Here is a 14795-nt window from a genome sequence, read left to right on the forward strand (position 1 = left end):
ACCCAGCAGAGAGTTTTTACACAAGCCGCACAGTTCGTTAGGCACCGGCCACCGAAGAGACGTGAGCTCGGGTGCGAGGCCAGCCCAGACTCCCTCTCACCTCCATGCGGCCCTCCTGCTCCAGGGGTTTGATCCCGGCGAAGATGTCCGGTTCCTCTTCGTGACTGCTGTCGGGGACCCCCCTCTCCCCCCCATCCTCGGAGGCGGCGCCGAGATAGTAGGCCTGATAATCGTCCTCGCCGACCGGATCCCCTCCTGCTGCTGGGTCCGGACCCTGGGGGCCCGGGGTCCCTGCCGCGCCGCTACCGTCGCCTTCCCTGCGGCCCCGGGGGGGCTTGGGCGCAGCGGGGACGGGAATGGCTGCGGACGCGGAGGGCCGTGCGTCCTCCGCGGGGTCTTCGTCCGCGTTTTCTTCCAGTTCCACCTCCACGTCTGCCTCCTTGTCCACGCCCGCCCCAGGGCTCTCGCTGGGGAAGCAGCGAGCCGAGTCGGGGGGGTGCGGGAGCGGGAGCCCTGCGTGCGTCCCGCGCTTGGCCTCCAGCGCGCGTTCCTTAGCCCCGGCCCCGTACTTGCGCGGCTCGCGGAGCAGCGGGCTGGGCGAGGGCAGCATCTCCGGCGGGGGGGGCAGGAAGTCGAACGTGTTGCTCGCCTCTGCCCCGAGGGCCAGGCTGGAGCCGTCGTCCAGGCTCAGCTCGGCCATGTCCGGCTCCAGGGAGCTGTCCTCGCTGCTGGTGCGCCGTTTGGCGGCGGGGTGCTTCCCTGCCGCACCCGGGCCTCCGCACGACCCCTTGCCGCTCTGTGCCAGCTTGGCCTTGCCGCCGGCGGAGGAGGAGGACCCGCTAGCTTTGTACGCACCCTTGGGGCCGTCGTCCAGGGACAGGGCCACGCCTCCGCCCAGCCGCAGCACCCCTGACGCGCTCACCCCCGACACGCCCTTCCTCTTGCTCACAATGGTCTCCTTGGGCCGCACAGCCACCTCTTGCTGTGGCTGATGGGAGGTGCTGCGCGGTTTGTGCTCAGGTGCGCCCACGTCAGGGCCCCCGCTCCGCGCCCCGCCGCCCCCACACTCGGCGGCCTCCCCGCTCAGCCCTGCCTTGGCACCCCTCTGCTGCTGCACTGCCCTGGCCCAACAGAAGGAGGCGCTCTTCTTGTCTGTGCTGCAGTATGTAATGCCGGGCAGGGGGTAAGCCACCTCCCAGTTGAAGTAGCAGGACTCGACTGCTGGCTTGAAGCCCTGGAACAGCTTGTCCAGGGACTTGCGGTGCTGCCCACGCTTCACAATCTCGATAACCTTCAGGTGCCACTGCTTGAGTTGGGCGGCAAGCTCCAGACGCCTAGGGAGGAGAGGACACGCAGACGCGCATGTATCCACATGCGGGCACAAACAAGCAGACACACATTATGACTGATTTATAGTTAATATTGTTTGACATTTTCCACTTCAACTGCAGGGTATTTTGGCAAAAATCAGTGCAAACATGATTCTTCCCAGAGTGCTCACGGGGCATTTAAATGCACCTGAGTGCTGTCGGACCCCTGAGGAGGGTTAGGATGTGGGACCTCTAACTAGTCAAAACACAGATGATTTAGCACATACCTAATTAGAACTCACACTCGCTGTTGCTTTTCTTCCAACATAAACCCTTTTGTGCGTCTACAGGCCCCGTCAGCGTGAGAGCTTAAGAGGTTATTTTTGGACATTTCATTTTTAGCCGTCTCGCATATCCTCAATCATCATAATTTACCACAAATCGGAGGCAGTTATGTTCCTCCCAACAGCAGGCAGCGAAACACTACAAAGCGTCCATGTGACCGCACATAGGAGCCCAATTTTACAGGTGTCGATCGTTTGGGTGGTGGGGGTGGGTGGGTTGCTATGGTCAGAGACACACACACACACACACACACACACACACACACACACACACACACACACCCTCACCGTTGTGGGCTCACGGTGGGATCGAGCACAGCCAACCTCCACAGCACCACCATCTCGTCGCACATGCTGGCACAGGCGTGCGCCGCCACCTCCGTCTGCCCGTTGCTGCGGCCCGTGTGCCCGCTGGCGCTGCTGTGAGACGCCGACGTCCGCACGCTGTACCACCAACCGATGATCTGGACGAGAAGGAGGGGGAAGAGGGGTTTGAGCCGTGCTCAAGAAGACTTTTGGAGGTGGTGTCAGTTAAAATGCCACGCTGACCTATTTCTAAAGGGCAGCTCTGTGTTGCGCGGAAAGCCTGATGTTTTGAGCGCGCGGACACCGCTTAACCTGAGCCGTCGCTCGTCACGAACGCGCGACCTCGACTGTCCGTCCACACCTGGTACCGATACGCACGCCAACTCTGCCCTCGGCAGACAGCTTTGGAAAAACCTCGCGAGGACCGTGCCGTGCTGGACCGCTGGAAACTGTGCTTGTCAGAAATGACGACCACCGATACTACAGTACTAACGCTCAGATCACCCACAGGACGCGTCGCTATAAATATCGAGGCAAGCACCCGTGAGCGCCAGTGCTAGACATGACTGCTAAAGCATCCCGTGCTGAGACTTGGTCCGTACTTGCTCATAGGTGAGGCACTGTTCAGTCAGGATCTCCAGCAGCGGGGCCGCATTACTGTCTCTCCTCTTGAACATCTCCCTGACGATGGAAAGCAGGTTCCAGATGCCCTCGGGCTCGCGGCCCCTCAGGGGTCTCAGCAGGCAGGCCCACTCCGCTGCGGCTGGGGGCTCCGTGGATGACAGGTACATGGAATTCACGTCACTGCACAGACGCACGCAGGTGTGTGTGCTTGTCATTCACAAGCACTAATGAATACACACACACACACACACACACACACACACACACACACACACTCACACACTCACACACTCACACACTCACACACTCACACACTCACACAATAGTAGCTGAGGCACTTGAGGATAAACCTGAAGGTTCATTTTGGAATTGGGGCCCATACTGGGTGAAATGGTAAAGTTCTTCATGCACCATCACAAGACCAACAACAGTTTTATGCCTGGCACGGCGTGACCGCCCACACCTGAACACAACAGGCGAAGGCCCGCAGAACTTGTGCAGCGTCTTCTTAATGTTGTCACTGAGGGTGGACTCGTCCAGGTACCATGTGCTCTGGTCGGAGGCCGAGGGCCCAGCTGTGGGGTCTGGAAAAGAGAGGCAGGGAGTCAGCGCGGAGCCAGGCCCCAGAGGGAGAAGCCCATCTTCTCACCACGTCGGGTTGCAACGCATGCGTACGTGTGAAAAGGAACGTTTGTTACCGCACACCCGTGATGTGTTCTAGCTCGTGAAAATAGGAATCTGTTTTGTGCAACAGCTGCAGTAGATGTTGGTGGAAGTGACATGGCAAGTATACACAAGAAGCTCCTTTTCTACAGGAATTACACAACCTAGAGTGCTTGGATGAGGTCGAGATGGAGAGATCACACAGACACACACACACACACACACACACAGACACACACAGACACACACAGACACACGTGTCTTCTGTACACCTGCACGTGTGCAACCATGCGTGTGTGTATTAAAGCCATAAATTAGGAATCACTAGAATTGCCAGGGCTTGGGAGCATGACCAGTGCCCCAGTTAGGGCACAAACGTGGGTCTGCCATTCTCTGCGTCAGGCAGCTGCTGACCGGGGCACTGGCCAGTTCTCCTTACATGCCAAGTGACGTAGTGAGAGCAGAAGTGCCGTCCGTACCTGGAGCTCCACAGACTGTGTTAATAGCCGTGGACTGAGAGGACAGGAGCTCATCCAAGAGGCGCTGGGCTGTGGGCAAGATCTGGCGCACACACACACACCCACCAGTGTATTAGAAAGGCATTCGTGTTGTGGTTGCACAAAAGCCACTGGGCTGACGGGTCCCCCCTCACCTGCTGCGGAAGCTCACTGATGAGGTACTGTGCAAACTTCTGCAATTGGTCCCTCTGGAGGCGGGACAGCGACTCCGATACCGGGGCCCGCAGACACACAGCGGACGCCTATGTGGACATGATCACACGCGCAGGGAGATTAATTAACAATTCATATCCAGCATGGTTGAAACAGTACAGCTTCCCCAAGAAAGTTAAAATGTCACGGAACATGTATGTATTCAACAAAAGTGACCTTGCGTGAGAGAGGGGCACTTATCATTAACATCATTATTTAAAAAAAATAAATTATTGTTGTTTTTCCGCTCCAAAAAGCTTTTCCACCTGGCTAATAATTCTCTTGATGAACTTCAGATATGGATCATCTTCCCTACCATTAAGACTCCATGAATGATTAAGGTAGCAGAATCGGAGGCTCTTTAGTGGCCTGGAGGTCTTCGCCCTTTGTCCCCTGTGGCTGTAGCCACCCACGTGACGGGCAGCTAGGCGTTAATGTGTCGCCCTTCGCAACATCTGAGGCAACCTCTGAACACCACCGCTGCTGCTAGGATTTCTGAGCCAAGCTGTGTAATGCAAAAGTAGCAGCCTTGTGAAACGTGCAGTCCGTTTAGACAAGTGCACGCCAACTACATGAGAAAACAGTATTTATACACCATTTTATCCGAATTGGGAAGTGCAGGATATTAGAAAATCTGCTTCATTTATGTTACATTACGCTCAGTCGTCACCTTTACACAGAAGATGTCTCATATTAGCCAAATGCATGGAAGCAAAGGGTTAAGTGCTTGGGGCTACGGTCAACGTGACAAGCACCTCACTCTCAGCATTCAGGCATAAATGACTTGCCCCAAGAGCACGGAGTACTAAACTAGGACCCATTTGTTTCCCATATTTACAATTACAGATGACGCACAGTGTGGGGAAACCACACACACAAAATTTACTTTTTATAGTTATTGTGTGTGCCAGGTCTCCATGTAGGAGCAATGTAAAGCAATTAGAGCTCTTTATAACAATAAACCTGTGCAAAGTTACACTTGCAGATATTACAGTGGGCTACATTCTCATAATGCCTGAACTAACAGCACATCAGATGCAATCCCTGTACTTGTTTTATAGATAATTTACTAATGCATTCATAAATAATATTCATAAATAGGATTAATAACTCATCTTCAAGCTGTGCATGCGCTATAAATGTTGCATGCCGTTTCTGAGCATGCACCTTAATTTTCCATCATGTATTTTTTCTTTCACTAAATACTGTCTGTGATCGAGGGTGAAACCTACGACGCCTGGCCATCCTCCTCCAGGTTCACTCTTCACCACAAACACAAACCGTAGTCATTTGCGAGGACACCATGTCAGATGAGGCCCAGGCACCACACGCACGACAGGGCTTCAATTTTTAGTTTTTTTGCTTTTGTGTACAGCGCGGTCATTACAGAAGGTACAGAATGACAGTGTGTGTCAGTCACGTGGGAGGGGAGTCAGAGTTTCTGTGGGATTTTACTTAGGTACAAAAGGAAAGCAGAAGTGGAGTGCTCAGGTTCATAACTGATGCCCAAAGGAGTGTTCAATTAACAGTGAACTTTAAAGTCAGGAAAGCATGCAACAGTAAGTGCCCTCTACACACACACACACACACACACAGTTGTACACATACAAGCAGAACCATAATAACTAGTGACAAGCATATCACAAGATGTGAAAAACCACAGAACGCCCACTCAGCTGTTTTACATGTAACCGATACACGTACACTCTCTTGCGCACGCACACCCTCCTCAACCACTCGTTCCTCCTTAAGAAGGTCAGTAGGAGTTGTCTGAAATGCTTTGCCTCACCATAGCACTGGTGCTCAGGACGTACGTGAGAACATTTCTAAATCCAGACCAGGCTCTTTACACATGGAACCGCAGGGTTGTGCTTTGGCCACAGCGCCACATGGAGCTCAAAGCGGGTCACTGCAGTGAGAGATTCGTTTACACCTCACGCACCGATTCAGTCCAGTTTAACACCACTCTGTGCGTGTCAACACATCGAGCCAACAAGAAACCGGCATCTTGACAGCTGTGCGCCTTGCCCAGAAGAGACCCAAGGAAGGCAGAGAGGCAGATGAAATGGCAACCCAGTCTTTAGTCTTCATCCAAAACACACACACTCAGACATGCACCGTCACAGAAAAACAGTGATGCTCTTTAGAGGTGGGAGTGTCTTCTGAAGACAATGCCTAGTCATAGATAGATAGATAGATAGATAGATAGATAGATAGATAGATAGATAGATAGATAGATAGATAGATAGATAGATAGATAGATAGATAGATAGATAGATAGATAGATAGATAGATAGATAGATAGATAGATAGATAGATAGATAAACATAAAACACTTTTACAGTTCAAGCATATCATGGTTGAAGTGGAGGCATTTTCAACACTAGAGGGCAATTATATAAAGAATGTCGTGCATCTGCTGTTAACACACAGAGCATGCGAGTCTGAGAAAGTTTACTCAAAGTGAGCTCATTACAATTCCCCTCGCTGAAATATGCAGAAGAGAGCAAGCCCACACAAACACGCAAATGCTGGAGGCCACCCACGTCCTGGGCATATCAGGACGGAGCAGAACACTGCCCCCACCCTCTCCACTCCGCCACACCCACACCAGCGCCACACAGATAGAGCCGCGTCCAGCGCGTATCGCAGTGGTACACAACGTCATCGAAAAGACGGCACCTTTACGTGTGAGAAGTGCACAGAATTCAGCAGGTAATGGAGATTTCACAGTTCACACATCCCCTGTCTGGACAAAAACAGCTGACCAAACAGGCCGATGGCTTGTGCTTTTTAGTCTGTTGTAACAACACTGTCCTGCAGTGCACCTGGTAGAGCAGGAAAAGCAAGGTGTTAGCAACACCAAAGTCACAGCTCACCAGGGAGCACACGTGCTGTCGATCCGATACATATGTAAGAATGCTGTAAATGTAACTAAATCAGGATATGAACTTTAGGGACTGATCCTTGATTTGAAGCTTTTCCATGCCATTAGTGGCACCTTCATGGGCCAATCAGCAAAAGAGGAAAAAGAGTCAAATCTGAGCAAGAGGTGGGGCAGTGTAATGACACAGGGTCAAAAGGTCAATGAGTGCAGGTGTGGTCCCACGTTTAAGACTGGGGGGCTTATGTAGACAGCTGCACCAGTGAACGCTCCAATTTGTGCAATGCAAAGTGCACGAGCGTGGGAAGGGTCAGGTGGTGCGCAACGAAAAGGGACGTCCCTGTAACTGAGGCCGTGGTAGGTGAGCTGCTGGCGTCACTCATCAAGATTTAAGATATGGAAAAAAAAACGTCCCACACCAGATCATTTTCAGAGCCAGTATAACGTCACTCAGAACAGACGGCATGAAAGGCGATGCTGCCTCCTGTTCTGATAAGGGAACTGGTCAAAAAAGAATTTAAAAAATGTTTCTTTTTTTTTGTTTTTATTTATTTGTTTGTTTGTTTGTTTGTTTGTTTGTTTATTTAAATGATGACTCCGAAGGCACAGCAGTTGCAACAGGTCATGGACCAAAGGGTTTATGACCATATGACAGAAAACAGAGAATTATTATGGCATCCATTATGATTCATCCAAACAAAAATTAATTGGAGGTTTATGCACAATAATGGAACTGGTCTCCACCCACCCGTACCTGACGCATGTGCCGTGAGTAAAGGCGGAGTACGTACTTAAGCCTCCCGCTCTGAGGCATACCCAGAGCTACACGGACTAACACCACACAGTGGTGTGCACTTATCTTTTATTGCATGGTGGTTTTGAGTTTAACCATGTCTAGTGACTGGTTCGTCCACGCCATACGTGCTTGGGGGGGGCGGAACACGTAACAGAACACAGAGGCGTGCTTCCAAGCATTGGGTCGCAGTAGCCCTGCGCCTCCCACACGAGCGCCTCCATCTCTGCTTTAGTGATGCATTTTGCCACTAACTTCAAAGCCCCGTTTCCATGTTTACGCACCGAGTGTAGCACAGCTGTTTAAAAACGCACGAGTCGAGGAATACGATTGGCAGTTAGACGGACAGTAATAAGACAAGACCCTCTCCATACACTCCTCATGGCCCAGCAGAACGGCAGCGCGGGGTTGCGGGACAGGGCCGTGTGACTAGGCGCCGTACAGCAGCACTGCACCAAAGACATGGCGCGCGGCTCCGAGAAAACAGGGTGGCCTGTCGATGAACTCCTGCATGTTTGGGTGTGACCCTGAACACGTAAAAAGCTAAATGCTTTCTTTAAAAGGCTGAATGACGGTAGCCATTTGAATCATTTATACCAGCCTCAGGCTGGGCTAACCTTGAGCACCAACCCACCCCTGCCACAAATTACACCTGGTCCTACCTCAATAAGGATCATCACGGGAACGTTCCTGCCCACGTGTGTGTACATGCACACGTCGTGGAGCCAGAGGAGGCAGTGTGTGAACCGTGTGTGCCTGTATCCAGAGGAGCAGAGGTAACGCCAAGAGGTAGTGTGTGGCGTGTATGGAGGGCGGGGACTCACGTTGTGGATGCGGAAGAGGCAGAGCGCCACCACGTGGGCGCACCACTTGGCCCCTGCTCCACACGTACAGCTGCAGGAGGTGATTCTGCAGCGGTCAAACATGACGGCCACGTTGTAGGCGCCCTTGGACTGGCCAGCCTGGGGGGACACCACGGTGGCGCTCAGATGGAAGCCTACGGGGAGGAGGAGGAGAGTGAGTCTACAACGCGATACGCTACAAGCAGCTCCTGGAGGAGGCGGACGACACATTAGCAACTGCAGCGTAAATCTCCATCTTCATAACGTTCAAATTAGGATTCTTTAGGAAATTATTCAATGCATTATGGATTCGCAAATGTCACCACAAATTTTGGTACAGTTCAGAATTATTTTAAAACAATTCATTAAAAAGAAAACATGGATGGAGTGATTATTGGAATGGCATATAATAAAAACCAATAAGCCAAGTTTTACACTCTGGATTTACTGTCTTTATATGTTTGAATATGAAATTCATTTTCCCCTCCTCCCCCACCCCCCCCAAAAAAACCCAAACAAATAATTGAATGAAACAATTGTATGTCATGTCAAAACTATCAGTCCTGATGAGAACGCTCAGCTGAAGGTTTCAAGTGAGTATGGAAGTGTACACGATGGTGTTTTTTTTCCCCCCCACTCCAATTCCTCGGATACACACTAGTGCAGGGTTGGGTGACCCCACCCGAGGGCACACCCAGCCTGTCGTGACGCCAGTCTCTGCTCTAATGGAGATGCGCACGTTACTTTTTACTTACAGAGAGTAACTTGAGCTGTAGACCTGATGAACGCATATTTTAAGGCAAGTCCTTCAACAAAAATCCGTCATACTTCAGCCATTCCAATTTTGTCAGTTATTTTAGGTTTGGGTTTTTTTTTTGGTACAACCTTTTACATTAAAATGCTAAAATATAAGTGATTTAGTTAAATGCCTACATGAATGAAATAAAAGTCTAAAACACCCCCCGTCATGATGGCTCCCTGTGGTCCTACTCCAGTCAGGCAGACATGGGCCAACTCTGTGCTAGTGTCTCGGATCACTGACTTTGGTGGTGTGGTGCTGAAGTGAATAGTGGTGGTCAAACTATTCAGAGACTAAAGAGGAAATGAACTCTATTTTTACATGCAGGGTGACATGGAGATGGAGCGAGTGTGTGTAAGGTACTGTGTAAGGAAATAAGTGAGTTGGCAAAACGTTTTACCCCTGGAGAGGAGCAAGGCCTCCGCTGGCCAGCTCAGTGGAGGAGGGGGAGGGGGGGGTTCTGCCCAAAGCTGCCGCTCCACATTCAACAAGCCACCCTCACAGGGACAAGCATGCAACACCCCCCCCCCCCCCCCCCCCCGTCCGGTCACCAGCCCGCGCCGTCTACCTGTTCGCCAAAAAGGCCCCTTCTCTTCCTGACCCACTTCCTCCCTTTTACAGCCGCCAGTGGGACAGGAAGGTTCCAAAATGTCAGAACTAGTTTTGGTGAAAAAGAGAGAGAGACACACACACACACACACACAGACAGAGACAGACAGACACACACAGACAGAGACAGACAGACACACAGACAGAGACAGACACAGACACAGACTCTCGTTTTGCCCGAGCCCATCCTGTCCCCCTGCAGACATCTGCGAGTAGCAGGGAAAAGCCCTTCCTCCGACAACAAGGCCTCATGTATGAAGCGGTACCTCTGTGGACCTCCAGTGTGTCACCATCACTGTAGTTTGCTATGATTGACAAAGTGCAGATGTGAGTGCGACTGAAGAGATGGGCGACTCTGCTCAGGTTTGCCACACTCGCTACTGGAGAGTTGGAGCTGAGCTGTGGAGATGCTTTCACACTGGTCAAGGAGCTAATAAAAGAGTTTCACAGGCCTCCTAACCAGTGCACCAACCAGTATGATAGAGCAGTACATTTTTAAAAGCCTGTTTGCTCCCCATATCTGCAAAACGTATTTTCTGCAGTAGGCTGATTTTAAAAAGAACTGCACTTTTATTTAGAGAAAGCAAAAAAGAAAAACAGTGAAAACAATGCAACTCTCCACTTGGTGTTCAAATTGGTGCTGGGGCTCTCAAGACTACCTAGAGATAGCGACCGACAGACAGACATCAGAGAGAGAGAGAGAGTGCGAGTGTGTGAGAACGTGATGTCGCGTGCAGGTCAGGCTCAAGCCCACATTGCTTCTGTGCAGCCCACCACCTCCAACAATAGCAACAATACCAGTCATTTATGCAGGCAGTGTTCACACCAACCACACTGCCATTTAGCTCTTCCACTGACACAGGAACTCAGAACAACCCACTGTTGGACTGAGGACAGCGTCTTAGCAGTGACATAAGGACACCAGAGAGGCTCTCCGGCCACGCAGCACCGCACCGGGGACGACGGGCCAAGTAAACGCTGGACTTGGCAAACGAGACGCCCAAAGCCTGAGTCCAGCACTCCAGGACGGTGTGACGAAGGGGACGGAGTTAGAGCTGCGTTTGGTCGGCACATCGGAGGTTACCTCTAAACCTCACGGCGGACTCTGGTAAGGAACACTGCCCAGGTCGTGGCGCGAAAGGCCTCATAGAGATGTCGTGTGAAGAGGTCAGCTCCGCCCACGCTTGTGCTGTTGATGAAAGGGTCGTGTTGGTTTCCCAGCATGGCAAGTATGAGGTTTCTCACCTATCTGCAGGGGATCCTTCACAGCCCGCACGCGATAGAGCTGCTCGCCGCGCTGGAACTCGTCGGGGCTCCCATTGGCCAGGCAGGAGTAGAGCCTGCGGTGAACATGACAGACATGGAGAGAAGGAGAACATGAGGAGCTGGGAAAGGCTGAAGACAAACACTCCTAGCAACCCATCATCCAATCGCATTCTCCCATACACTGGGTGCCTCGGTCTCGCTCTCACACGGGGCAACCAAGGGCCCCCACATCTGATACAAATGTCTGTATTAGCGTTTGAGAAGCGGATCTGAGCCCAGCCTGGGGTCCAGCCTCACCTGATGTCCTCCTCGTTCTCAGGAAAGCTCCAGTAGGCAATGCGTAGCTGCAGCTGCTCTGGGACAGGAGGGTAGACCTTCTCCACCACCTCAAATGGGATGTGGAAGGCCACCTGCTTGGCAGACAGCTCCACCAGGGGGATGACCTGTCCATCTGAGAGGGCATGCTATTTCAGCTGAAGCTATGGCAGACCAGGATTCTCACAGAACAGTAATGAGAGACTGGCTTACAGAAACCTGTTGGACAATAGAGTAATACAAGCATACAGTAATCCATCCGTCGTGCCCCTTCTCACTGTGGGTAGTATTCACTCAGCCTAGCAACGCACACACTTCCAGACGGACTGGATGAAATAAAAGTGATCAAATAACCTCATTTGGCGGCGAAACCTGCACAGGCTAAAACCGAAAAAGGACTGCTGACTAACACACCTGCTAGTGATGCTGTGTATCACAGCTGAACATGCTGGGCATCAGATAAGCAGTTTGAACAATGCCGTTATGAAGGGATGGCTGCAGTTCAGACAAACGTTTTTATATTTGGTATTCAGGAGCGAGGGTCAAGACATTAAGCGACCCACTGTGTCCCAGAGACAGACTAAACCTACACACAGAGGCATATAAAAGGGTGTGGGAGCCGGATGGCAGTCAAGAAGTCCTGGCTTGGAACATACGGAAGGGTTACTGCGTCCTTGAGTGGCCTGGATCTTGATCGTCTCCTTGACTAAAAAAATACTAATGAGAATCCAAACTCTAATAATACAAACACTGAATAGACTTCAAAAGATGAAGTCGCATTTAAAAATGCAGTGTCTCTAAAGTAACCTCAATAACCAATTCTGATGGTATACTGCATATGATCAAAAGGCATGCAGAACTGCATGAATAATAACTATAATAATTTATTACATAAAATTACTGCATACACATTTCTCAATGGAACCATTGTTTACTGGAGTAAGACATTTATTATTAATTTTGCTGTTGCTGAATAGGCTTTTTGGGCTTGGTTGGTGTAGAGAGAAGGGTGTGTTCAGCGCTCAAACTAGTCTGCTTAATCAGAGACATTGAAAACTGACTTCATTCAACAACTTGTTCTTTATGTAAAAATATAAAACTGTCAGGCTGAAGCTTGAGCTTATCAGTTTGTCAGCAACAACATACTTGTTTAGCACAGACTGTGTCTACCAAATTCCAAGAAATCTGTTTAAGAAAGTTAACTGCTTACATTCTGCTGACCTTCTTGCGTCATTGCACATGCAAAATATTTTTAATTGTTCAATTAATAACTGAAAATGCTTGTTTTTTTAAAAAAAAAAGTGTTTATATATACACAATTTTACATACATACATATACACATATTATATATATATATATATATATATATATATATATATATATATATATATATATATATATATATATATATATATATACATATACACATATTATATATATATATATATATATATATATATATATATATATATATATATATATATATATAGAGATATATTTTAGTTAGTTAGTTATTTCCCCCCACCACCCCCCACCTCGGGGCCTTAAAAATTTACTTGCAGAGACCATGGGACTGATGATTCAGGCGGAAAATACAGAAAAGCGACTCATGAACAGGGTTTAGTAAGCAGGCTGAAACTGTGTGCAAAGAAATCCATGTCTCTTCATCCTACAACTTTACTGTGAATCTGTTTGACTGTCGATGTATCTGCTTGCCTAAGCCAAGGGGTTTGCTATGAGAAGAAGGGGAAAAAAAACCAAAAACAAAAAACAAACAAAAAAAACAAACAACCCACAAACCACACGCACACACACCACAGTGTGAGGCAACGTCCCAGTAACTCAGCGCCCCGCACTACTACATAGCCAGCGTCAGGACAGTGCCGCCTCATAACCTCACTCAACCTCGGGCATAAAACTTCACAGCCATGTCATAGTTGGAGTCTTAGGTCATTTGGACAAGGGTATCGCTCATCTGCGTTACATTTGTCCAACCCCAGTGAAGGAAACCAGTGGGAAAGTCAGCAATGAGCCACACACGTCATTCGGGTCCATAGCCATTTATACACGGGGAGCAAGTCTTACTGAAAAGACCAAAAACACTCTCTGGGTCCTCAAAAACTTACTGCCCTGCCAGAGAGACTTGGTCCCAGAGGGCATGAACTCGGAGTGGGGTGTGTGAGGCCCAGCCGAGCCAACCGGTACACAACAGTGTCAAACAGGAGGGACTGGAGCCATGACTTCACAGTCGAGCAGTAGTGGGTGACCGTCTCCTAAAAGCAAGACCTGCACAATATATATAGCAAATAACACTGTTATTAGACCACAACACACTGTAGTTGTAACATGGGGGAAAAAAAAGTGTGTGGGTTCCACATGACACAAAGTGAAAGATGGGACAGGAAGACTTGTACAAAACTCTGCACATTTCTCAGGCGCCAATTATGCAAGCCTGCTAATAAGTAGACCCACCCCTACACCAAATCAAGCAGCAGCAGGCTGCCAAAGAGACAGAAATTCCCTCATGTGTAAAATGAAGCAAGTGGGAATGCCAGATACAGTGGCTGACTAACACGTAGGACCAAGTCTCTTATATGTATCCGTTTCCCACAACTCTAGTCACTGGCCCCAAGACCTGCAGCCCAAAAGGGAAGGAAGAGCTGCTATGGAAACTCCATATGAAGGTGCCAGCCCAAGTCGACCTATGCCAAGGGCTTCACACGGTACTTCAGAATAGTCTCTCTAGATCCAGAAGCTTGGTCACCTTTCTTTGCTCATCAGGCCCTCTGAGAGGCCCACCTCAAGCAGCCGCCAGTGAGCAAAAATAACTTACAACAGGTGTGGTAACAGTCTAAAAATATCCCCGTTTCATGGTACCACAGTATTAATTGTCCATTAAAAAAAAAAAAAAAAAAAAAAAAAAAAAATCACAAAATGTTGCTGGGAATTAACAGAACAATTTATTACAAAGCGGTTTACAAAAGTTGCTCTGTACATCCTTGTACAGCCAATTTTTGTTCAGTTATGCCAAGTAAATAGCTCAACACTATACAGTCTATGGCTGCACTCCGACACGGGCTCTCATTACTATAGTTAAAACCGGACATTTCTGGTTTGCATGGACTTAAAAGAAAAGCAGTACTACTGATGAGAAACGTATGAGCTAATTATTCAGCGCTTTAGAGATGTGTGCAGGTCATAGTGTTATTTAACGCTGGTTTTTTCCAAACTGGGAGTAGTGAGAATTCATTTTGTAGCAGGTTGTGGACAAAAGCAATGTTTAAAAAAAAATACAAATTTTAAATCCTGTATTTTTGTAAATAATAAAT

The 14795-nt window shown here is 49.2% G+C and overlaps 1 protein-coding gene across 2 annotated transcripts in view; it reads right to left on the bottom strand.

Annotated features, from left to right (window-relative positions):
* zswim8 (zinc finger, SWIM-type containing 8) overlaps positions 1-14795 on the bottom strand; it is a 29736-nt gene that overhangs the window by 10858 nt on the left and 4083 nt on the right. For both annotated transcript variants that reach the window (XM_035531337.2, XM_081724346.1), the window contains exons 2-10: positions 11448-11601; positions 11130-11224; positions 8459-8631; positions 3900-4007; positions 3727-3808; positions 3048-3168; positions 2563-2764; positions 1943-2118; positions 101-1334 (exon numbers count right to left, since the gene is read on the bottom strand). In XM_035531337.2, the coding sequence (XP_035387230.1) occupies positions 101-1334; positions 1943-2118; positions 2563-2764; positions 3048-3168; positions 3727-3808; positions 3900-4007; positions 8459-8631; positions 11130-11224; positions 11448-11601 (2345 nt within the window). The remainder of the gene's footprint in view (positions 1-100; positions 1335-1942; positions 2119-2562; positions 2765-3047; positions 3169-3726; positions 3809-3899; positions 4008-8458; positions 8632-11129; positions 11225-11447; positions 11602-14795) is intronic.

The sequence above is a fragment of the Electrophorus electricus genome, chromosome 12 (assembly GCF_041902795.1).
Source record: "Electrophorus electricus isolate QZ-2024a chromosome 12, ASM4190279v1, whole genome shotgun sequence".
Taxonomy (NCBI): domain Eukaryota; kingdom Metazoa; phylum Chordata; class Actinopteri; order Gymnotiformes; family Gymnotidae; genus Electrophorus; species Electrophorus electricus.